This window comes from Panthera onca, chromosome F1, assembly GCF_046562875.1.
Source record: "Panthera onca isolate mPanOnc1 chromosome F1, mPanOnc1 haplotype 2, whole genome shotgun sequence".
Classification (NCBI taxonomy): domain Eukaryota; kingdom Metazoa; phylum Chordata; class Mammalia; order Carnivora; family Felidae; genus Panthera; species Panthera onca.
Genome location: NC_138355.1, coordinates 58,420,156 through 58,444,724, shown reverse-complemented (window position 1 = coordinate 58,444,724; position 24,569 = coordinate 58,420,156). Strand labels below are relative to the sequence as shown.

The 24,569-nt window shown below is 42.6% G+C and overlaps 1 protein-coding gene across 4 annotated transcripts in view; it reads right to left on the bottom strand.

Moving 5' to 3' along the window:
* The window catches only part of TGFB2 (transforming growth factor beta 2), an 80,946-nt gene that overhangs the window by 8,735 nt on the left and 47,642 nt on the right, over window positions 1-24,569 (bottom strand). For all 4 annotated transcript variants that reach the window (XR_013553095.2, XM_078440754.2, XM_078440755.2 and 1 more), the window contains 3 exons: window positions 23,751-23,914; window positions 957-1,089; window positions 723-833 (listed from right to left, as the gene is read on the bottom strand). Coding sequence is in view for 3 of the 4 variants with exons in the window: in XM_078440754.2 (XP_078296880.1) it covers window positions 723-833; window positions 957-1,089; window positions 23,751-23,914 (408 nt within the window). In the remaining variant the exon portion in view is untranslated. The remainder of the gene's footprint in view (window positions 1-722; window positions 834-956; window positions 1,090-23,750; window positions 23,915-24,569) is intronic.

Sequence of the window (24,569 nt, the reverse complement as noted above, 5' to 3'; positions counted from 1 at the left end):
CTCAGCTCCCAGATGCGGTGGTATGGAGTCCATACAGCACTAGCCCGCAGCACACTTCCTTCTTAACGCTCATCTCCAAACTGGTTATCTAATAAGAGAAGTTGCCTCAAACCCTTGGTATCTCTTCACTCTCCTTGAACTTTGGCTAATCACTAAGAGGGAAGCAAAATAGGGGAAAACTAAAGACTTATAGTTATGTGTTTTTTAAATGATTATAAAAGTCTGATAAGGAAGCCGTTTGCTAGGAAAGGTGGAGTGTTCTGATCCGTATAAGGTTAGTTAAAGAGGCTGTGGTGTGAAGAGATTCCCTTCTGTGAAATACAGTTGTGAGCTCCCGACATTGGGTCTGGGGCATTATCAATGGATTTCCTTGAATGACCGCTATCGTCGTCTATAATACCAGCACGGGTGGAAAGTTGGTTCGCTTAAATGAAGACCAAAGGGGTTAACGGACTAGTAGTTTGGGAAGTTGATGAATCAGCCAGTTACTACTGCCCGGTCATCACCGGGCACTGAGCAACGTAAACAGGGAACCAATTCCTTTGTCCCAATCCTTTCTGCCTTTATATATCTTTATCCAACCATTTTTTTACCCACACAACTAAAACTCCCCAGGCCTCACCAAACAATCCCGATTTCACCTGCAAACTGATTTCGTCCCCCATGAGACTGTCAATATAGGCCCTTCCCTCCCCCACCTCAAATGACCAAGTTTCAGTTACCTGCAAATCTTGCTTCTAGCTCTTCACTTTTATTGGGAATGATGTAATTATTAGATGGTACAAAGGTGCAGCAGGGACAGTGTAAGCTTATTTTAAATCCCAGGTTTCTGTCTGGAAAACATGAAGTCAAGGAGGTCATTTGGATATGTGACAATACCCTTAAATCTGCAATCAACTTACAATAACTTAAGGTCACTGAACAGCTAGGGATGAACACAGAGGGTGGTTGTAAACCTTTATGGTGGAGCCATTCATGAACGGCGTCAGTTACATCGAAGGAAAGCCATTCGCCTTCTGCCCTTGTCTTCACGACTTTGCTGTCAATGTAGCGCTGGGTTGGAGACGTTAAGTCTTTGGATTTGAGAATCTGGGGAAGGAAAGGAGAGAGAAAGGAAAAAGCTCAGCTGGCATATGGACAGCATGCCTAACCCAAAACCATTAATGCTATTCCAATTCATTATCTAAACGTAGCTCCACTCTGGTATCATCCCCATGTATTGTCATTTAATAGCATGGCCGTGAGCATAAAAACATAACACCAGGGCATTTGTCATGAAAAAGAGAGCTACTAAGTCATCTGTGTGTTAGGATAAAGGTGACAGGAACCTTAAAGCCAAGTGTCTAAAAGAAAGTGACAGTAATTATTTTTACTTTGCTGATATAAGCTTTGCAAGATTTCAGCCATAAATTCTATTCCAATAAGTTAATGGCTTTGTTGTTCTGCTTCTCCATTTTTTTTTTTTAATTTGGGGAGCTGGAAGGTGGGGAGGGACAAGAGGAGCGGGCCAGTTCAGAGGATCCATGCCCACACTCTGGAAGGCTCTGAATTAGAAATCTCCTTCTAATAAAGACAAAAAGGTCTCACCCTGGTTTCTAAATCCACCAACATTAATATATGTGGCATGCCTCAGCTTTTGAGGTAAATCTCTAGCTGGGATTTTTACTCTCAATGTGACTTGTTATGATTTATAAAGATATTCCATATCCCACAGACCAAGAATGAATTTGGGCAGGAGCAGTCTGGCAGTGTGTATTAAGAGCCTGAAAGCAAATCAGCCTGAACACTGAGACTTCAGAAGGATTCATTTATTTCAAATACGTAAAAAGCAACTATAGGGTTTCTATAGGAAGTGAATGTTTTATGTGGTTTTTAAAAATTCTGTCTGTCTTTAAATGATAGTGTTTTATGAACCAGTCAAACCAAGATCCCAGGTCTCCTAGAGCTTTATTAAATCCCTACCCAAACCTGTATCTTGCCTTTCCTTAGTACCTGGGGTCTCAAGCCCTATTATGTGATACCTGCCCCTCCTGATATTAAGTCTAACTACTCTGTGCTCATTTCATACATGTAGGTTTAGTCTCTCCATCAAGTTCATAAGCTTCCCCATGGCCATTATCACATCTTTGATTTGATGCCATTTCAAAGCACTGCACTCAATTTAATCACTATATATTACATGACTCTCTGAATACCCAGAAGACTTATTTACTCTCCTTTAAACCTTGCAAAACAAAAATGCATACTCTTCTCACTGATTTCAAAATGAACTTTTCTTCCCTGTGTATACATGATTTGTTTCAGGTACTTTTACAACAAACGCTTCCTAAGATATTTGGCGTTATGGTCGACTTTTTTCTGGATTAAGTACATTGAGAAAAGGAGAGACATTCACACAATTGAATTTTGGGGGGCCTTCAGTGAATTTAGACAAAACCTACTCTACGGTCTTGCCCCTGAGGTTCAACAAACCCCCACTAACTGAAGACAATCTAGAGGCAATCATGATTCTACCACAGGCAAGAGATGTTCTTTGTGAATTAAAGGAAGCAAGTAAACATGGCTTGAGGGCTGTGCTCACTGGGTTCTGGGCTTGGCACACATGATTTCATTTCATTTAATCCTCAAAACATTCCTGTAAAGTAGATTGAGGAAACAGAGACATGGGGAGGTTAAGTAACTCATGCAGTGCCTCATGGTGAACACGTATTGAGAGAGGATTCAAAACAATCCCCTAATTTTCCTGTCTCAGTGCTGGATTTTGAAGGCCAAAGAGTTATGGGGGTCAGTTTTGAGTCATGATTCATGCTTACCCCTTTCCAGGTAACAAAAAACATTCAGTGATAGAAGCAGAGATTTTTTAATAAGATTATAATAAATGTTGGTACAAGACGGAAACATAACGTGTGGAATGTACACACAGTTAATGCAGTCATAAACCTATAACTTTAAAGGTACAGCTTAAGAGCAGTCCACTTCTCTGTAAATCAAACCATGTTTTGAAAACACTCCCAGGTGGGCAAATAAGACACTACACGTCCAATTCATGATTAATGGTATGATTAATCTAACCTAGGATAACAATGATATAACAATGGTTGAGAAGTTTTCAGCATTTCCATCTGCCTCACTGCTTAAAGATTAGTAGGAAATCCAGGGGCCCTTGGGTGGCTCGGTCAGTGGGGTGTCTCACTTCGGCTCAGGTCATGCATGATCTCATGGTGTGTGGGATCTAGATCCGCATCGGATTCTCTGCTGTCAACATGGGGCCCAGTGTCTCCCCCGCTTGCACGCGTGCTCTCTCTCTCAAAAGTAAACATTAAAAAAAGATTTGAAAAAATCAGTAGCAAATCCAGAACTCATTTTTCTGATGTTAAATTTCTTCCCCTCATCAACCTCCTATAATGATGAATTATTTCACAATGCTTTTATTGGCTTTGCTCCTAATCAGCACATTGCTTTCGTTGTTGTATTAATTACATATTTTGCATATATAAAATATATCAAATGTCTATGATATCTAGCTCTGATATAAATATATAGAGAGTCCCACTGAAGACACAGAATTTGTTTTAACCACCACATTGACCAACTCAGCAGGGAGAACACAGACTGGCAAGTCCGTGAAAATTCTTCACCTAGAAAGAAGAGGTAAATTTAGATGATCTTGCTTTAAAGGCAGACCAAAACGGAGCGAGAAGATTCTGAAACTTGTTTTCTTTCTTAAATCTCGTTTTCTAGTAAGTGCTCCCTCGGCCACAAAATGCCACGAGGTTCTGACAGCAGACAGCTTCATATTCTCATAGGACTGAGAGGTTCTCTATGTCTTCTCACCAGCTCAAGAACAAGCCCATTTAAACCACCCAAGAATGACAGCTAGTTAGCTGCCCACTTCGGAAACAGAGAGGTGGCTTTGGTCTTGTGGGTTTGCTGTCTCAAACTTTATGGCCAAGGAGGTCTTAAACCGACTTGTTGCAGTGTAACTCCATTCTTTCTTACCCAGTCCTCAGTGGAAACAGGAAACAGCTGCTCTCCATCACTCATAGACTATCCCTCATATTCTTGGAGACTATTATTAAGTCCCCCTCAGCATGCCTGCTCTCTCTCTCTAAGCTAAATAAACCCTGTTCCTTTAGCCCATATTTAGAGGGGCAATTTCCCAAACCTTTAATCAGGTGGGTCACTAACTAGGATGAATGATGCTATATAAAAATACTCCTCCTACAGCTTCATGGTGCTGTTTCAAAACTGGCTAGAAAACCTTCTAATCACATCTCAGAGTCTCAAATCTTAACTTGAAAGGTATCTTCTTTCTAAGAATAGGCACAGCCTCCCTATTCCCTGTTTATCTTCCATTTATCACCCACACAAAATTCAACTGGAAGGGAAGAAAATCAACCCACTGCTATGATCGATTAGTACTTCCTTAAATTCAAGAGTTCATACAAAAATGACTAGATCGGTCAACTCCCCACTCTATTTTAGCTTTTGCTGTCTGTCTCTCTCCTATCTCCTAACAAGTGTATTGAATGTGAACAGTCATGGGTATGCAGCTGTTGTTTTTTCTAGAGCCAAAGTCGCTTCTAAATTCCTTTATAGATATTGTATCATGACCAAGATAGTTTAGTTGAACAGTAGAAGCTTTCTTAGCTGTCCTGCACTTAGCTGGCCAGATTAACCAGGATTCTCCATTTGTTCTATAATATATATTAGCTTATGTTGGGGTTCATTTGCTGGAAAGCTACTCTCTACTATGTTCCAAGCACTTCTGATCTTACCCGTTGAGTCGTATGCTTAGCAAGTATCAATTGTACATGTTTCTAAACTTGTTTATGATAGCTGGACTTGATATTATAATTTTACAGGTGAATTAAATGGCCTAGAAATGATGAAATACAGGACCAAAAGTGAAGAGAGCTCTTGCTTCTGTGAAAACCAAGTTGAATGCTTTGGAAAGTCTTCATACATACAAGTTGCTTTAAAATAGTTTTTTTGGGGGTGCCTGGGTGGCTCAGTCAGTTGGGTGGCTGACTTCGGCTCAGGTCATGATCTCGCAGTCCGTGAGTTCTAGCCCCGTGTCGGGCTCTGTGCTGACAGCTCAGAGCCTGGAGCCTGCTTCGGATACTGTGTCTCCCTCTCTCTGACCCTCCCCTGTTCATGCTCTGTCTCTCCCTGTCTCAAAAATAAATAAACGTTAAAAAAAAAAAGGTTTTTTTTAACAGTTTGGTGGTTCCTCAAAAAGGTAAACATAGAATTATCATTTGATTCAGTGATTCCACTCCTAGTATATACCCCAAAGAACTGAAAGCAGGGACTCAAACAGATACTTGTACCCCAATGTTCATAGCAATGTTACTCATAATAGCTGAAAGATGAAAACAACCCAAAGTGTTCATCAATAGATATACAAACAATCTAAATAAAATGTAGTATATACACATAACAGAGTATTATTCAGCCATAAAAATGAATGAAATTCTGACACATATTACAACATGGATGAATCTTGAAAACATTATGCTAAGGAAGCCTGGGAGGCTCAGTCGGTTAAGCGTCTGACTCTTGATTTTGGCTCAGGTCATGATCTCACGGTTCATGAGATCGAGCCCCGTGACTGGCTCTGCGCTGGCAGCGTGGAGCCTGCTTGGGATTTTCTCTCTCCCTCACACATGCTCTCTCTCTCTTTCAAAATAAACATAAAAAAACAAAAAACAAACAAACAAAAAACCATTATGCTAAGTGTAATAAGCCAGACACAAAAGGACAAATATTACATGATTTCATTTACATAAGGCAGCTAGAATAGGCAAATTCATAGATATAGAAAGTGGAATAGAAGTTACCAGAAATGGAGGGTAGGTAAACAGGGAGTTATCATTTAATGGGTACAGAGTTTCTGTTTGGGATAATGGAAAATTTCTGGAAATATTCAGTAGTAATGGCTGTATGACGCTGTGAATGCACTCAATGCCACTGAATCAGGCACTTAAAAAATGGTTACAAGGTAAATTTTATGTATATTTTACCACAACAAATTTTTCTTCTGATTTTAGATGTCAGAGAGACAGCTATTGAAGAAATAACGATAGGAATAATCTGATAAAAACCTAGAAGGATCCTGCACGCCCGTCGCTCAGCAAATTGGCCTGAAACTTCTTTCTTATTCAAAGAAACGAAAAACCCCAAATTGTAGATGATGCCTAATGGATGTTGTTCACGAAAAAAATACAACATGGGTTGGCAATAGGCAGGGTCAGAGTCCAAGAAAAGCCCTTGGCCTTTTATAAAAAACACATATATATGGTTTAAGTTAAAATACTCATCCCCCACACTCACTCACTCCTGTTTCTATAATCCGCCCGCCCCTTTGACTTTTTTCAAGTAACAGACCAACAACTGTTTCTGACCGAATTAGAAAAGACAGCTTCTAATACACTGACAATGAGATTTAGCTGTCTCTCACTTAGCTACCACCCACAGCGGTATGAATGTTACCTTCATTACATTATGGATATACACACATTATCTATAATACGTGCAAAATACCCACATACTGCCTTTGGCAAGGCAGTGAATTACAAGACTCCCTACACAAAAGGATCCATTCATCTCTCTGCCACTGGAAAGCAGCCAATCAAGAGTGGATGGAGGCAAAAGTCACTGATGTTACCCAATCTTTTGGGGGGAAAAGAAAGAAAGAAAGAAAGAAAGAAAGAAAGAAAGAAAGAAAGAAAGAACTAGATGCAAATTACAGCCAGAGGAAAGCTTAGTCTTAAAGGTATAATGTTGTAAATCAACTCAGGATTTGGCTTAGACACCAAGGGCGATACCCATTCCTCTCCTAGGAGAGGCTGCAAAGAGGTATAGAAAGCATTAGGTATTTTATTTTACTTTGCATATGCAAACATCAACGGACCCACAGGAAAACCAGGGGGCCAATTCAACCACACTTCTAATGGAAAGAGAAATGTAACAATAGGGCTGTAGAGAAAAACGGGATCCTGGTTAACCAGTTGTTGTTTTTAAAGGCATTTAATGTTTTTATTGTACTTAACATTTAAGTGTATTTAAATGTTTGCGGTTACTTGCACAAAGTGATTAGCAGATGCTGAATTAAGCGTTTACTCCATTGGCCACATTCTCCCAGATCTGCCTGACCTCACATTCTCTAACTTTACTGGCATGAAGCGTCCGTGTTAGAAAGGCACTTGGGGGCCATGTGTTCCAACCCATACGATTCATTCTCTAACATTTTGGTCTCTGTCTGAAGACTACTCATGAAAGTAGCCTCACTACTTCTTGAGAAAGGCCATCTCGCTTCTGAGTAATTTGTATGCTGTAATTTTCCTTATCTGGGATTTTCAATATCGGAGCGCCTAGGGGGCTCAGTTGGCTGAGTGTCCCACTTCAGCTCAGATGATAATCCCGTTAGTGAGTTCGAGTCCCACGTCGGGCTCTCTGCTGTCAGCGCAGAGCCCTCTTTGGATCCTCTGTTGCCCTCTCTTTGCCCCTCCCTCTCTCTCTCTCAAAAATAAATAAACATTAAAACATTTTTTTAAAATAAAATCTCCTTGGGGCGCCTGGGTGGCTCAGTCGGTTAAGCCTCTGACTTTGGCTCAGGTCATGATCTCAAGGTCCGTGAGTTCGAGCCCCGCGTCGGGCTCTGTGCTGACTAAAATAAAATCTCCATCAACTAGCCTTCCTTAATGACAGTACCACTGCTCCACATTCATACAATCACTTGCATTTATTCAAACATTTGCACGTTTTCATGTTTTTTAGTATTCCAAAGAACCCTGTGAGGTGGACGTGATTATCTACAATCATTATTATCTACAGTCTTCAGCTAATGGAAAGAGGCTGAAGTACTTACTTGGGTTGCCAACGCCCTGTAGGGTAAGTCTGGACTGACATCTTGCCCTCTGAATTCCAGCGGAAAGGGCTCCCCCATGTTGGATTTTGCTCTCCGGAACAGATGTAAAATGCTTTTTCCATGTCAGGCACCAGCCATAAGAGGTGGCTTCTCTCCACTGCTTCCTTCAGGACAAGGTTTGAGGTCCCTCACCATCTTTGTCAAGCCCCTTTTCAATACTCTATAATAATTTCCTCAACACACTCAGGTGCAGTCTAGCAGAATGTGGAGAATATTACAGAATGTGCCCCGTGTGAAAGAGAGCGGCTCTTCCCCTCCTTGTTTCTGGTCGCTATTTTTGAGGCAAACTATTTACTTTTGTCAGCAACCACACCACACCATTGAGTCAGAGTAAACGTTGTATAAAATAAAACTTTTGTCCTGACACAAACTGTTAGGTCAGATTTTCTACCCCAAATCCTTTCTGGAATGACATGGAATAAAGAGAAAGAAATGAAGGAAGGCAAAGAGGGAAAGGAAAGTTGGTTTATCTAGGCCCATGGTTCTCTAACTTCAGCCTGCATTGGAAACACCTGGAGGGCTTATTCAAACACAGATTGTGGAGCCCCACCCCCCAGGTTCTGATCTAATAGGAATTTGCCTTTCTAACATATTCCTAGGTGATGCCCAGGCTGCTGGTCCACTCTGAGAACCACTGCCCAAGTCTATGCTTATGCAGTTCATTCTGGCAGTTGGTTAAGTGCAAATTACACATTATCTCTGTTAATTTGGAACTTCTTGGACTCTGGCCTTTTGGGATCTCTCTGAATTTTGTTTGTCACTCAACGTATATGCTATTCTTTGTGGCCACATAGCATCAGCAACTGTGTACTTCATCAAGGTGATGAGAACAATGTTAAGTTACCTAGAGCCAAAACCATACCCTGTTGCTGGGTCCTTGGGTCCTTCTTTCCTGGTGGGCCCTGTTTCTTTGATCAACATCCTGTGGTTATGTTGCAATGTGGCAGCAAAAAAAAGGAGAACTTCACTCGTGTAAGGTGTGAGGCCCAATTTAGGCCAGGAGTCTTGCCCATCTTTGCCAACTAATAACCAGTCCTGTGGTCCCTTAAGTTTCTTTGAAGAACCCACGGGGTTTGCCAAGTGCCTTTGGAAATCATTAATGCAGTGAAAAAGTCTCATAGGCTTTGAAGTCAGGCAAACATAAACTATCACTTACTGGGTCTGTGATTTTCTTATTTATGAAATGGGTTAATAAGACACCACCTTCTATGTTTGTTAAGAGAATTAAATAACACACAAGCAGAGAAAGCACCTATCACATTGCTGGTATTCAGTAAATGGGAATTATCATGATAATTATGTTCCTTATCTGGTCAAAATCTTCCAGAGGCTTCTACTATCTAATGAATAAGCTTCAGATTCCATAGGTCAGTATTTCAGACACAACTTGTCACCAATCCATCATCCTAGACTCACCTCTCATCCCTAGAAACCAAATCTAAACAGTATCCCTAAAATATATACTCCACATCTCAACTCTGCATTTAGACCAGTATCCCTCAGGACACCTTCCCCACTCCTCCCATTTTTACTTAAAAACAAAAACAAACAAAACAATAATGAAAACCTTCCTATTCTTCAGCCTAGCTTTTCAATGAAATGGTTACTTTCACTCTGAAGTCAGTTTTCTTATCCCAGGCCCCCAGCAATTACTGGGGGTGCTGAATAGTCAGCCCTTTGCCCACAGTGGCCTCGAGGGTAATGCTGCATGAGTGTAAGTATCCATTTTTTTCAACGGGGTAGTAAGCTACTAAAAGAGAGAGGGAAGCATGCACTTATTTATATCTCCATAATCCTTGCATTCCAGTTGGTTGACACTGGAGGCTTCAAGAATAACATTCACTGGGGCGCCTGGGTGGTTCAGTTGGTTAAGAATCCAACTTCAGCTCAGGTCGTGATTTCACGGTTCGTGAGTTCGAGCCTCATGTCGGGCTCTCTGCTGACAGCTCAGAGCTTGGAGTCTGCTTCAGATTCTGTGTTTCCCTCTCTCTCTGCCTCTCCCCCACTCATGTTTCTTTCTCTCTGTCTGTCTCTCTCTCAAAAATAAACATTTAAAAAATTAAAAAAAAAAAGAATACATGTTCACTGATTTAATTTTGGAGATTCGACTCTCTGGGTCGAAATCTTGCTAATACCAGCATTTACTCTCATGCAAAGAGACACTCAGCACACTGATGAAAGTGTTTCTTGGCTTATCCACAGGAGGAAAAACAGATTCTCCAACATACCACTTACATTGACTGTGGAGGAACCTTTTGCCCACATGACAAAAGCCAAAAGCCAAACCAACCTACATGTTCTAAAATATTTAATACAATCAGTTAATTTGTTTAGTTATTCATCCATTTGTTGAAAAATTGCTGGGCCATCTTATATGTGCCCGAGTCCTCATTTATTCATTTGTTCCCATTTATTTTAGAGCTCACTCCCTCCAGTTTAGTTCAACAGATATTAAGCACTTGCTGTGAGCAAGGCATCGCCCTTCTGTCCAGGACAATAAGATGGTCCCTGTTCTTAACAGTCCACATGCTAGTAAGGGAACGCAGACCTCTCGAGAAAAATTTAAAGCGATGTGTTCATGGGGCAGAATGAGGTCACCGAAGCAGGGCACTTCCTGGAGCAAGGAGATAGCTATCAACGAGGTAAAAAGGTTAACTACTAACATCTGAAAGGCTGGCAAGAATCCTGGGCACTGTGAGAACGCAGTCCAGGCCACAGAGATGTGCTGGCTCATTACAAAAGAGAATAAATAAATGTGTTTTCCTTTCTCTGCAGGACTCCTTCATCCATCCTAAGCACTATAAGCTTGAACTTCGGGAGAGTTTGCTCGGTAGGCATGTTAGACTGCCAGGGCTGCCTTAACAGAGAGGCTTGAACAAGCAGAAATTCACTCTACCACGGTTCTGGGAGCAAGAAGCCAGAAATCAAGATATTGACTGGGCCATGCTTCCTGGGAAGCCTCCAGGAAGCCTTCCTTACCTCTCCCAGCCTCTGGTGTCTTGCCAGCAATCGTTGGCATTCATTGCTTTGAAGCTACCTAACTTCAACCTCCGCCTTTGTCTTCACATGGCATTGTCCCTGCGTGTCTGTCTTTACACAGTCATCTCTTATAAGGACGCTGATCACACAGAATTAGGGGTTTACCCCCTACTGCAGTAGGGCCTCATTTTGACTTAACTGATTGCATCTACAATGACTCTATTTCCAAATGAGGTCACATTCTGGGGTCCTGGGGGGTTAGGACTTCAACATATCTTTGTTGAGGGGACATAACTCAAACAGTAGGTGTTCACAGGTTATCCTGGGTTGCGTATGTTCTAAACGCTGTATGAAGTCCTTCAGGGCAAAGGACATTCTGGCTCGTATTCCGCGGAGTCTTTTCCACTGAATTTGCACAGTCCCTTCTTGGTAAATTCCGATCGACTCATTAGAAAGACGCACACAATCAAGTGACAAATAAGCCCTTGGACAATCAGTCTTTGAGAGTGATAGAAACGACTTCTTGGAATTTGGGGGTGCCAGGTGAGCATCCGACTTCATCTGTGAGTTCAAGCCCCACATGGGGCTCATTGCTGTCAAGGCAAAGCCCTCTTCAGATCCTCTGTCTCCCTGTCTCTCTTGGTCCCTCTCCCGCTGTCTCTCTCTCTCTCTCTCAAAAATAAGATAAAAACATTAAAAAAATAAACTACTTCTTGGAATGTTATGTACACACATCACAAAGATTATGTGTGTATGTGTGTGTGTGTGTGTGTATATGTACATCTCAAGGACAGAAAGAATCATCACTGTAAGCAATTTTATACTGCATTTTTACCCTTCTATTTAATACATCTCTTCGTGGAATGAATATAAGGGAGAAAAGGCAAGAAAGAGCATCTGCAAGGAAGAGAAAGCAGGGCCTTACAAAAGAATCAGAGGTGGGTGCAATGGCTTTTCTTCCGCAGACACAAATGTAGCTCTCTGTTCCTGCCGCACCGTAGCCCCCCGTAACAATGCTGGGTCGCTCTGGGGGTGCTTGAGAAACTGACTGCTGCTTATCCTTCAGGAGTGGCTGAGCAGACCCGATACTTATCTTGCTGTTGCCACGGCCCTGTCTTGTAGTTGCCATGGCTCCTTTGAAACTGCATCCCTCTAAGGCTGTATACCTCACAAGAGCTTCGAGAGAGTCTGCACAGTAGACTCCCAGGGAGTACGTATCAGCTTCAAAAGAAAGACACACATAAAAATACAGTCTCTCTGGAGCTCAGATATCTTCATTATTATGTCACTACCTTAAGTCTTTCTCCTTATAGTGCAGAGTTCCTATATTACGTATGCTCATGTGCAATTATGATAAAGAGTGGCACATATAGATCATTAGTGGTCTTTATGGAAAGGTCACCAGATACGTCTTCAAGATACACACACACACACACACACACACACACACACACACACAGGAAAGCCTTTCCTCTCTGATGAAAACACCTTATAATTCTCTATTGTTTCCTTCACTTTTTTAAATTCCTCTACAGATGGGCCTTTGTACTGACTGCACATATGCATAAACAAGTAAATTCATTTCCACAGGTCTGAGGGATGAAGGAGTCCTTTGTGTGAACAGAAAGTCTCTCAGATGTCACAGCTCAATAGCATTCATAAGACCGTCATATATAAATCACACAGCAGAGAAACACATTCAACGGCACACAAGTCACATCAGTATAGGCAAGGAAAGAGACATGTGCAGGACAACCTTCAGTGAAAGCATCTGAAAGGAAACTATGTCAAGACATGAAGTCATGTCAGCCCTTGTGGCTGGACCACACAGCCTAGTGCTATGGAGTTTGATAATTCCAGTTGTTTCCTGCTGTGAGGGGAAGGAGTGTCCCCGAGAAGACTGCAAGCTCTCTGGGGCCACATCTTCTGATTTTCTTGACTGATCTCCCTTTCCAATTCCACTCTGACTTAACACCAACATACACATACTTGAAAACCACACTTCCAACACCCTTTCCTACTTCCCGGCTACCAATAACACATCTGGCCTACATTATAATTTAAGTCCCTTCTTATATTCAGCTGAGAACTTTAATTTAGGGGGTGTGATTATAGAGCAATGAGTCAAAAAAATAAAGTAATGAGCCTGGTTTTTCTGCAAACAGGGAGAGTTTATGGGTTGCCTAAGAATATCAGTCTAATTAATCTCTTACGTAATTTTTTTTTACCTCCATGGTTATTATCCACTTAACCAGCATTAGCTCTGAATATATAGCAAAAAATAAGTAGATAAGTGCTTCTTTCTTTATCAATAGTTAGATACCTTTCAAACAAATGTAGCAGAATTTCCAAATCCAAATAAAATGTTTCTCAAAAGAGTCCCCTTGGGATACGACACACTTATCTCACAACATTTCCTCGTACTTGAATCTTAGTTTGAAATGTTTCTTAAATTCATTGGAAAATGTTTGTTGAGCACCCACTACGCACCAGGCACTGTGTTCCGGGAATTTGTCCCTCAGGGTGGAGATGAGACCAGAAACGAGATACAGACAGAGCAGAAGATCAAGCACAGCTAAATGAGAAGGGAGGGAGCAGGGTGCAGCGGAGGGCGGAAGTAGGAAGTATTGGGAAGAGGGGCCCTGAGATGCTCGGGTGACCACGAAGGCCTCTCTAAGTGGGTGACATCCAAGGAAGCACCTAAGTGAAAAAGAGAGCAGGAAGAAGCATGTGGGAGGAGGGCGCAGTGGCCGTTTGCTTTAGGAGGGAGTGAGCTCAGGTGTTTGAGGCACAGCAAGGAGGCCAGTATGGGGGCGGCGCCTGAGTGAGGGAAGTCAGGCTGGGACAGGTCCAGACACAGAAAGGACTTTGGCTTCTAGGCCAAGTGAGGTGAGAAGCCATTGCAGGACTTTGAACAGAGGATTTAGATCTGACCAACATCCTAACAGGAATCACTCATAACTGCTGTGCTAAACACAAGCTCTAAGGGGGCCGGGGGTGGGAGTCGTGGGGAGTGGGGAACGGCCAGACCAGCCAGAAGGCCATTATAGAAGTTAAGAGACGAAAACTGCTTAGACAGGCTAAGTAGCAGCAGGCATGGTCTGAGAAGCAGCTGGATTTCAGATCTACCTTTTGAAAAGTGTTATCATGTAGGAAAATTCATTGCTTTCTCTCCTCCTCTTCAGCAGAACTTTGGCAGTTTTCAAAAATTAACACTACCTTTCTCGGAAGTTTGGATTTGTTTCCATTGAAGGAATTCCCAGTTATGTAGCTGTAGGCTCTGAGCACAGCCCTAGAACAGCAGTTCCAAAACCAATTCTGAAAACTTGCTATCAAGAAATAAACATCTGTCCTCCTTTGGGACAGTCTTCACTCCAGTGGAGGTTGTAGAAAAGTTGGCATACATTAACAATATTTTTAAAAACTGGAGCCTTATTAAAATCAATCCAGGAAGTATATATCATGCCTGTTCGTATGGCGGTGAAGCAGGAAGAGGTAATAAAGACGCCCGCCCCGGGGTCAGCCACTCCATAATCATTCTTCGAAAAAGCTTTCTTCAGAAGAAAAGCAAGACACATCATGGCCCCAGCCCGCCATTGGTGCCCTTAGAGCTTCGATACAGCAAACACGCGGGGCACTGCAACCATGCCTTCTCCCCACAACCCTGCACTGCCCCAGTGATAACAGGAAATCGGTCAGGGGAGACCTCGTCCAACCAGAGATGACTGACAAAATCACAAGCCATCTCTAGGGGAAATACAACCCATGTTCTGGATGACACGCAGTAATGCGTCCCTCACACATCCAACGTGCCGGGCACTTTCCATGGATCCTCCTCGTGGTAACTCATTAGACAAGCACCAGTATCTTCATTTTATGATGGAAAACAGGCTCAGAAACACGAGTAATTGGTAAGAGCAAAAAGCTAATAACCAGAGGTGGAAGATGAACCCGGGGCCCACCGGCTGCAAAGACTCTCTTCTCTCCAGTGTGGAGCTGCGCATCGGGGAACTGAATGAGACCTCCATGAGCAGAACGAGTTGGAAATAGTATTTCAGGAGGCTCTGAAGCAAACTCCTGGGACAGCCATTGAGAACCTGACCCTGGGCTGAGTTTCCATTTTTAAGAGATTCTGAGCAGATCATACATTTAAGAGACTGTTTCTTGTAAAATTTCAAACTCAGTGCTTTGGAAACGATAGGAATAATAATGACAGCAGCCACGGAGTAGACCTGCCTTGTGCTAGGGGTTTCCATGCGTTCTCTTTTTGCTTTCCAAAGTCCCGGCCAAGTAGGTGTTTTTACCCACATTTTCCTGATGGGGAAATCGTCTCATTGACGTGAACCCACACTGGCCCAAGTCCAGAGCCCTCAGTGTTCCTACTTGTATGGTAAAGTGGTCCAGAGCATGGCCTCTGGGGCCAGCCTGCCTGGGTTCAAACACGGTCTCTGCATGGCCTGGGCAAGTTATTTAACTTCTCTGTGCCTCAGTTTCCTCATTTATAAGGCAAAGATAAGAACCCACCTCATAGAGTTATATAAGGATTAAACGACTCTATTTAAAGCACTTAAAAAAGTGCCTAGCATACAGTAAGCCTGTGTTAGTGATGATTATCATTACTGTTACCGAGTTCTATTACACAAAGCAAACATGGAATTATTAATTACTATTGCATGATTATCAACATTTCTTTGAATACAGTGGGGAACGACTACTATTCACATCACTTTTGGGGTCCTGTCTGCTCACAAGGTTAACAGACATTTGGTAATTTCATAACAATGTAAATGATAATGATCCGATTTTCTGACGAGGCAAGCACGTCATTCGATCAGTCTGAAAAAACCTGAGATATTAACAGCCTTGTGCAAACAAAGTATTGATTATACATACCTCATTGCTTTTTTAAGTGGGTTACTTTACTGTATGTGTCTCCAATGTGGCACCAAAGTTAGGATCAGCATTAAGGGGACCGTATGCTGTAAAATTCTGTACAACAGGAGCAAAGTATAACTTTTTTTCTTTTTTTTTTGGTAGCACTTTTTGCAAGTCTAATTGAACAGTTTTTTTGGCTGACCTCTTTTTATTTTACTTACCCTTGGGCTACATGAGAAATGAAAACCGACCTCTGTGTGTGTGTGCCCATGCACATGTGCACGTGCATGTGTTTGGGGGTAGGAAAAGGGGGGGATTTTTATTCACCCCATTAGTGCTATGCTCCCCACAATGATAGGAACCTCACCCTTCATTCTGAAGCATTAGAGTCCCTTAAAAAGCAGGCCTTGACCATCAACCTTGAATTTGCATTGTAAAGCCTCAGGGGTAGGCATAATTTAAAAAAAAAATTTTTTTTTAACGTTTTATTTATTTTTGAGACAGAGAGAGACAGAGCATGAATGGGGGAGGGGCAGATAGAGAGGGAGACACAGAATCAGAAGCAGGCCCCAGGCTCTGAGCCATCAGCCCAGAGCCCGATGCGGGGCTCGAACTCACGGACCGCGAGATCGTGACCTGAGTTGAAGTCGGATGCTTAACCGACTGAGCCACCCAGGCGCCCCAGGGGTAGGCATAATTTAAAATCTTTGGCAGAGATTTTATATGTATCAAATGTTTATTAAAAGTGGCTGGTGATTCACTCCTCCCTACTGAAATTTTTGCTTACTTATTTCACTTCACAAACATCAATTCATCCTTTCACCCCCAAATATGAAAAATCATTTAATATTTCCTGAATAGCTTAAAGCCAAAAGTAAACAGATACACATGACTTAGGATTCAGCCACTGTTTTATATATCCTTGCAAGTGATCTCCTAAAATGTGATTTCATCACCTTTGACAAATTGGTTACTGTCTAAATTCAAACTCAACCACGCATTAAAATCCAAATATCATAGCGCCTGCATGGCCCAGTCGGTTAAACATCTTACCCTTGATCTCCGCCTAGGTTACGATCTCACGGTTCGTGGGTTTGAGCCCCGCGTCAGGCCCTGTGTCGGGCTCTGCACTGACACCCAGTGCTTGCTTGGGATTCTCTCTCTTCTTTCTCTGCCCCTTCCTCCCTCTCAAAATAAATGTTTCTTAAAAATAAAAATAAAATCCAAGTATTAAAGAAGAAGGTCAGAGAAAGCAGGAGGACGGATTTTACTGTATTCTTCTTTGTCAAAGTTCTAACAGAGTATTTTGTAAAGGGGGGGGGGATTTCCTCTTGTCAGGACGAAGGTGACCGAAGCTGGGTGTTCTACCTCCCTACGAAAGAGTGTCATTGCTTCTTCTAAGGTCACGGACAGGAACTCTAAGGTTCCTCTGAAATCCATTGAGCTCATTTCATCTCAGCACGTTTATCTTCTACTGACTAACAGGGACCCATCAGCAGATTGTGTTCTACCAAGCTACCTGGCACCAATCCTGGTGGCCTCATACCTGGTGGCCATGTGAAAAGGTGACATTTTTCTCCCGATGCTATGAGGTATGAGCTTAGTACATCACACTGTCTCCCAAAGAATTACTCTGCGTGATTTTGTCAGTGGTCGGAAGCTAACAAATTAGTCTGAAAAATAATCTGGAAACTGTCTTTGGCTGATAATTCTGTAGACGGCTCTTCTGCTTAGAGGAATCAAAGACTTTGAAGCCAAAATCTAAGAGAGGACATGGAAGGGAGCGAACTAATAGATGTTGCGTGCCCACTCTCCATCTGGCAGTTAGAAACGTTGCTTCATTTCACTCTTACAATAAATACCAAGCAAACCAGGATTATTACACAAACTTGGGTCACAATGTTCATGCCACTGGACACTCCACCGTGTTGCCTCACAAAGGGTGAACAGACAGCACAGATGTGGTCATCGAATCCCACGATGTTAGTGCGCACATTGAAACACCATAAAAGGGGTTCCAACATGAATAAAAGAAAATGCTGTGCATATCAACTACCCAAACCTGCTCCGATCTCAATCCAGTTTATTCAGATTTCCTTACTATAAATATTGTTGGGCTCAAAGGAATCTCTTGATTTCGATAGATGGCTCCACCCAAGGAGACCACCCAAGACATCAGGATGCCCCCCCCGCAAATTCTCACAGCACCCTTTTTGGAAGGAATGAGTCCTGAGGTATTTGTCTGGATCTTCCAGCTTTTGTTTTAAGAGCACCTTGGGTCTATCTCTATTAGTGGGAAGACTGTACTTTTGAGACATAGTGTCAAATAACCAATTGTTGTTTGAGGCCATGAAATTTTGGGGCAGCTTATTATTCAGCGAATGGATTGCCAAAACAGTCACAAAGGTACAAGTCTTATTATCCCAGAGGTGGTCAAGTTTGAAATGAGTAGTGTGAAAAGGGTGTGAGTCAGTGAGAGCAAGCTAGAAATATCTGAAAGCTCCAAGGTCCTCTGAAGTCAGTATAGCTATCTTAAGTATTGGTTGGTGGTCCCATGGGGCCATGAAGTCATGAATGCCCTTCAATAAGTTATAAATTTCTCAGGGACTCATTTCTTCGCTTGTAAAATTGGGGCTTTACCCCAGTCCAAGATGGCGGGTGCCCTGGCTCATGTTGGTGATACTCAATGTGAAGAATATTTCTCTCCTCTCTTTTCTCTCTCTCATAACTCTGGGCAAGATTTTAATCATAAATATAGGAGCAAGCTAATCAAAGAAAGATGTGTTCAAATTTCCAAATGAGCTGAGAGCTATTCTAAATATTGTAGGTTCGAAGGGACTCCCAGAGCACTGGGGCTTTATCTGATCATATTCCAATAAAGGCTGCCTTTGGCATAAAGCTTTAAAAACATGGTAAGGGTCATTCCCATTTGGAAAAAGTTCAGTTTTTATCCTTTTTTTTTCCTTTTCTTTTTCTTCATCTATCAAAGGGCTTTATCTCTTTATTCCCTCTAATATTGGTGTATATTGGAAGTCATACAGTGATCACAACAGTATATGCTATTTAGAGTCTGTCAACACAAGTCAGAGAGAGCAGGAGGACAGTAAGGCTTTATTTTACCACCATTCATCAAAGTTCTGGCAGACTATTCTGTAGAGACAGGAGAGCAGTGACAACTCCGAGATCCTTTGCCAAGCTAAATATGACTTCCACGGAAGCTCGGGTGTCCTCACCCTCCCAGGCAAGGAGAATCAACAGATGCACAGCCCTGGACAAGTCAAGCTCTGAACTCACAGAAATGCTATCTTAGGCCCTTCTAGCCTAGTATTCCGACTCTAGAGAGAATACCTATACACATTTTATGATACAGAATGACCCCAAAACCCTTCCTGAAATCTGTGATTCCCAGTGGAGAATGATCATATCCAAATAACTATGAGAGCCTTTTCAAACCACATCTGTCCAGAAGCAGTTCTTTTTTTTTTTTTTTTTTTTTTCTCCAAGGAGAATCAGAATCTCCAGAAAAGGACTGTGGGAGTCCTTGCAAAAGCTCCCCGCTGCAGGACTTTCATAGTTGGGGGAGTGCCTGTGCACACACATGAACGTGCATGTGCACACACATAGACACACACATTCTCCCCCTGCACAAAACCAATGCCCTAAGGAATCCTAATACATTATCCATTCAACCATCTGAACAGCCTGAGAACTTATTCAGTCACCCCACCCTTCTTCATCTAGGGAGCAGAATGTCAATTATGTGTCAATTAATACGGTAATCAAAGGGCATCTAGAAACTTTAGAGGCTTTGTTCTTCTGAAGAGTTGAGCTTTCCAAATAGCTAAATATCTTCCCATGTAAGCACCAAGCCTTTTTTCCCTCAAAATAACATGTCAAAAATTCTGGACATTAAACTCTCTGAAATTTTACTGCATGTATTTAGTTTCCTGAATATAATTTAGCCTCACCTTCATAATTCAAGGCTCTTATCATAAGCACCGATTTCCATACTGGGGCTGGAAAAGGGAGTTTACTCCCGAAGGCTGCAAAGGCCTCCAAATGGCTGCTAAAGGCAAGTGGAAAGTCGGAGAACAAGCCAAAAATGGGACTCCAGATAAAGACACCACAGTAGACGTCAGAAGGCCAGGGGGGGATGCCACAGGTATAAGGACCGGCTGGGTGAGTTCTAAACAGGGTAAGATTTAGAGAAAGTGTCCGCAACAAGCATTGCATTCATTCTGTGACCTGACTTTCTGGGCTAGCATCACCAAGGTGCATGGGCAAAAATCTCGAGTCTAAAGCGTCATATGCTCCCGTCAGAGTATCTCCCTCCAGCCCTCCCCTTCTAATTCAGTGCTTCTAATTTCCTGTGGTTCTAGAGATAACCAATCTGGTCACAAGTGAATAAAGGGCCAAAGACTGCCTTTCTGGTAACTCAGCTGTCTATGTATTTTGTGTCTTCTGTTAGGGTGTTCAGGAATCTCTGACTTACTTCCTAGACCTTGGCTGTGTTTCAGGAGGTTAGATTGCTGCCCCGCTGAATTCCAGATAGATAAGGAGTTGTTTTCTTCTTCACTTTTCCCCTAAAATTATCTCCTTCCAGGTTCCTGTGTTCAGTGACAGTGAACCCGCCCACACTCCCCCTCTTCATAAAACACGCTTCAATCTTTGGCTGTACCTTTTCCACCTGAGGACTCCAATCTGTGGATCTTATGGCCCATGGGATGGGGGCAGCAGGTGCTGCAGTAACTCTAAGAAGGTACACATCCTCTAAGAAATCACTAAGGACCTCTAAATTACCAGCCTCAAGGGACACATCCCTTCCTGGAGGTGAGATGGCCTCTGTGAGTAAGGCAAGTGATCAGTAATTCCACTCTCAGAGGCCACTCCTCAGAGCACCGGGCCAGGGGCCAAAGAATGACAGCTTATGGTACAGGCAACAAAATGTAAGAGATCTTGCCTTCAGCTTACTGAAGGCAGGCAATTGAAACAGGGCCTGGGAGAACAATCCATGATGCTATTGTCCCTACCGAGAGACATGTGTGAGCGACTTAATTGAAAAAGAAGAAAAAAGAGAACAAGGAATCATATTCGTGTTTTTGTTGTTTGGAATCGCCTTGCAATCTACCTGGCTATCCTTGATCTAACTTCTTTTTCAGAGAACCAGTCTTTGCTTTCTTTCCAAACATCAATCCACCTTCTGGCTGGCCTACTTTCTCTTATTGTTCTTCTATTCGAGCTGATACCGAGGCACAGACGGAGAGAAAGCACAGTGTGTGGTGACAAGTGAGCATCTGGGAGTCACAGCTGGATTGGTATTGCCACCCTGCCACTTTCTGGCTGTGTGATCCTGGCCAAGTGACTTACTTTCTCTGTGACTCAGTGTCTTGTGGAAAGGAGAAAGGGCACAGTAATAGAAAGAATACCTTAAATGGGTGAATGTGGGGTCAAAAGGCACCAACTTCTCGTGATAAGATAGATAAGTCCTGGGGGGTTAATGTACAGCATGGTGACTATAGCTAACAATGCCGTGTCGTATATTTGAAAGTTGGTAAGAGAGTACATCTGAAAAGCGCTCACCACAGGGGGAAAAATGTGTAACTTTGTGAGATGATGGATGTTAACTCAACTTACGGTGGGAAACACTTTGCAGTATGTACGTCCATCAAATCATTATGTTGTTCACCTTAAGCTAATTTAATGTTATATTGCAATTATATTTCAATAGTTTCTGGAAAAGAAAAGAACACCTCATCATGCCAGCTTCACAGTATAGCTGTGAGTATTAATGGAGGCAATACTTGTAACATGTTGAGCTCCAGGACCCAGGAAGCTGACTCTGACACTATTCTAGGGGACAGGAAGCAATGGCTGCCCTCACGGTGCTCTCAGAACATGCATTAAGATTTGAAGCTCTCCAAAAACTAGGTCCTTGCAGATTCATTTTAAGAAGTAAGAATTATTTTTCATGAACACACATGTAAACTAGTACTTGAAGACTCTTTCCAAAACTTTAAAACTTACTGTCTGTGGGACGCCTGGGTGGCTCAGTCGGTTAAGCATCTAACTCTTGGTTTCTGCTCAGGTCACGATCTCACAGTTCATGGGTTTGAGCCCCGCATGGTGTGGAGCTTGTTTGGGATTCTCTCTCTCTCTCTCTCTCTCTCTCTCTCTCTGCCCATCCTCTACTCACGTGCTCTCTCATTCTCTCTCTCAAAATAAATAAATACAATTAACAAAACCATATTCTCTGCAATCTCATACACAACATTTATTACTATGGTAATTCCCCATTTTCATAATAAACACAAAGAAGATTCTCATCCAAATACTGAAGTTTCCAAATGCTTAGAATCCAGAACAACTAGAGGTTTCTGCATACAGATGCGATTCCTTTCTTTTCCTCAAGTAAGCCCTCTCATTAGCCATGGAGTCGTACAGGCCTCCTCCTTAGCGTCATGGTTCTCCTATCAGTTCTGAACACTTTTTGGCTTCCCCTCCCTCGAGTCTCTCCTCACCTCTCCTGAGCACCATCTATGCGGTTCCCTCAACAGGCCCCTTCAAGACTGTTTTTGCACAGGTCAGTCCTCTGTCAAGAATGATCGTCCCTCATCCTGTTTCAACAGATACTTCTCAAGGCCCCCTGCTCTAGAGTCCACTCCCTGGTGAAATCTCTCCAACTCTGCTCTCTACACACACTGTTCATACGACACAATGACACACGTAAGTTCCCCAGGCACCAGTCTGCCTCCATCCCCAGACTCCGGGCTTTTAGACCAGTGCTTTAATATGTACGGATCACCCAAAGGCCTTGTGAAACACGTAGGTTCTGCTCCACATTTTGTGCATTCTGGTTTGGTGAGTCCGGGATGGGGCCTGAGATGCTGCTTCCCTCACAGCTTCTAGATAATGCTGATCTAGTGCCCTGCAATCCCCTTGAGAAGCTTTTAGGAACCTGAAATGTCAGTGACTTGGCACTTCTCCATCATCATCATCATCATCATCATCATCAACAACAACATCTTTTAACACAGCTGTCCAGCAACTGTACTTAAGGGAATGAGAGATGTCAGAGTGGCCTGAAATAATGCAGGTGAGGGGTAGACAGAGAATGGGGACAGGGATGCACTGGAGAGAGTGGGTAGAATCAGAAAAGGAAAGGAGACAGAATGAGGTTAGTGAAGAGGCAGGAGACAGCAAAGAGAGGAAGAAAAGGAAGTGAAAAACTACAGGAAGAGAGACGATAATAGGAAGAAAGGAAAAGGAAAAAAAAGGAGAAAACGATATCCATGGGATGAGAAAAAGAAGGGGGCATCTGGGTGGCTCCATGGGTTGAGCATCCAACTCTTGGTTTCCTCTCAGGTCATGATCTCAGGGTTGATAAGCTCCAGCCCACATCAGACTCTGCACTGACAGCACAGAGCCTGCTTGGGGTTCTCTCTCTGCCCTTCCCCCTCTTGTGCTCTCTCTCTCTCCCTCTCAAAATAAATAAATAAACAAACATGAGAGAAAGAAAGAAAGGAAGAAAGAAAGAAAGAGAAAGAAAGAAAGAAAGAAAGAAAGAAAGAAAGAAAGAAAGAAAGGAAGGAAGGAAGGAAAGAAGGAAGGAAGAAAGGAAGGAAGGAAAAAAGAAAAGGAATGCCAGCTAACTTCTTCCCTTGGGGTGGAATCTACATTGTCTGACTTTCCAGATTGAGGGGTGGACTTCTGGACGCCATCCCTCCCAAGGGTGGGTACTCCAGCCATTTGTGCCATTGAAGAAGTGTGCTCAGACCTCCATCACTTCCTTCCAAAAGTTCTTCCTTCCAGACTGACTGTGGAATGAGCTGCCACTGGCAGAGTAATAGCAAATGAGAGCCTCTGTCAGGATTGTGCATGTACAGAGTGGTTGATATCAGCTCAGAAAATCTATGACCAAGACTTCAAACTGATTTTCCACCAAAACAACCCCCACAAAAGTTACCTGATACAGTTCGATCCTTTGTTCGGGCACTCTGGCCTTCGGGTTCTGTAAACGAAAGACTCTGAACTCCGCTTTCACCAAATTGGATGCATTCTTCTCCATCGCTGAGACGTCAAATCGGACAATTCTGAAGTAAGGTCTGTAGAAAGTGGGCGGGATGGCATCTGTAAAAAGTTAGGGCGATCATTGAAAATGAGAAAATCCATTGTTCTCTCAAAAAGACTGTGCAGCATGAGATAGTCTCAAGAAAACATAAGGGATGTATCTACAAGAACCATTTAGTTTCCAATGGCCAATTTAATACCGTTAACAATTTAACCAGAAAAAAATAAATAAATAAACATGTGCATCTGGTTACAGGGGCAGCAGATTAATAGAGATTAACAAACCACTTCCAACTCCATTTGAGGGCATGCAGTTAACCCTATCCTTTGAAAGTTGACAGCACAGTGGAAAATCCTAGATGGTTCTGAACTGGATCAAGATCTTGACAGTTGATGCCTGGAGAGAGCTGTTGGGCTTGCATACGCTGTAATCAGATGTGCCAAGAAAATAGCTCCTAATGGCCAGCAGTTTGCCCATGTATTTTTTTTTTTTCTTGAAGTTTTGGCATCCAAATACTCTACTCTATCCAGGTTCATGTATTGCCTCTTTTCTGTCTTCAATATTTTGGTTTTTCCCACACATATGACCAAATGCACCCTCTAGTTAAGTCAGGGTGAGAAAAACTGAATTCACAAAAACTAACCCCCCAAATTGGCTGTATCAGGTCCAATCTTAAAATTCTTCACTTAACATAACGTCCATTGGTGGGAGGGA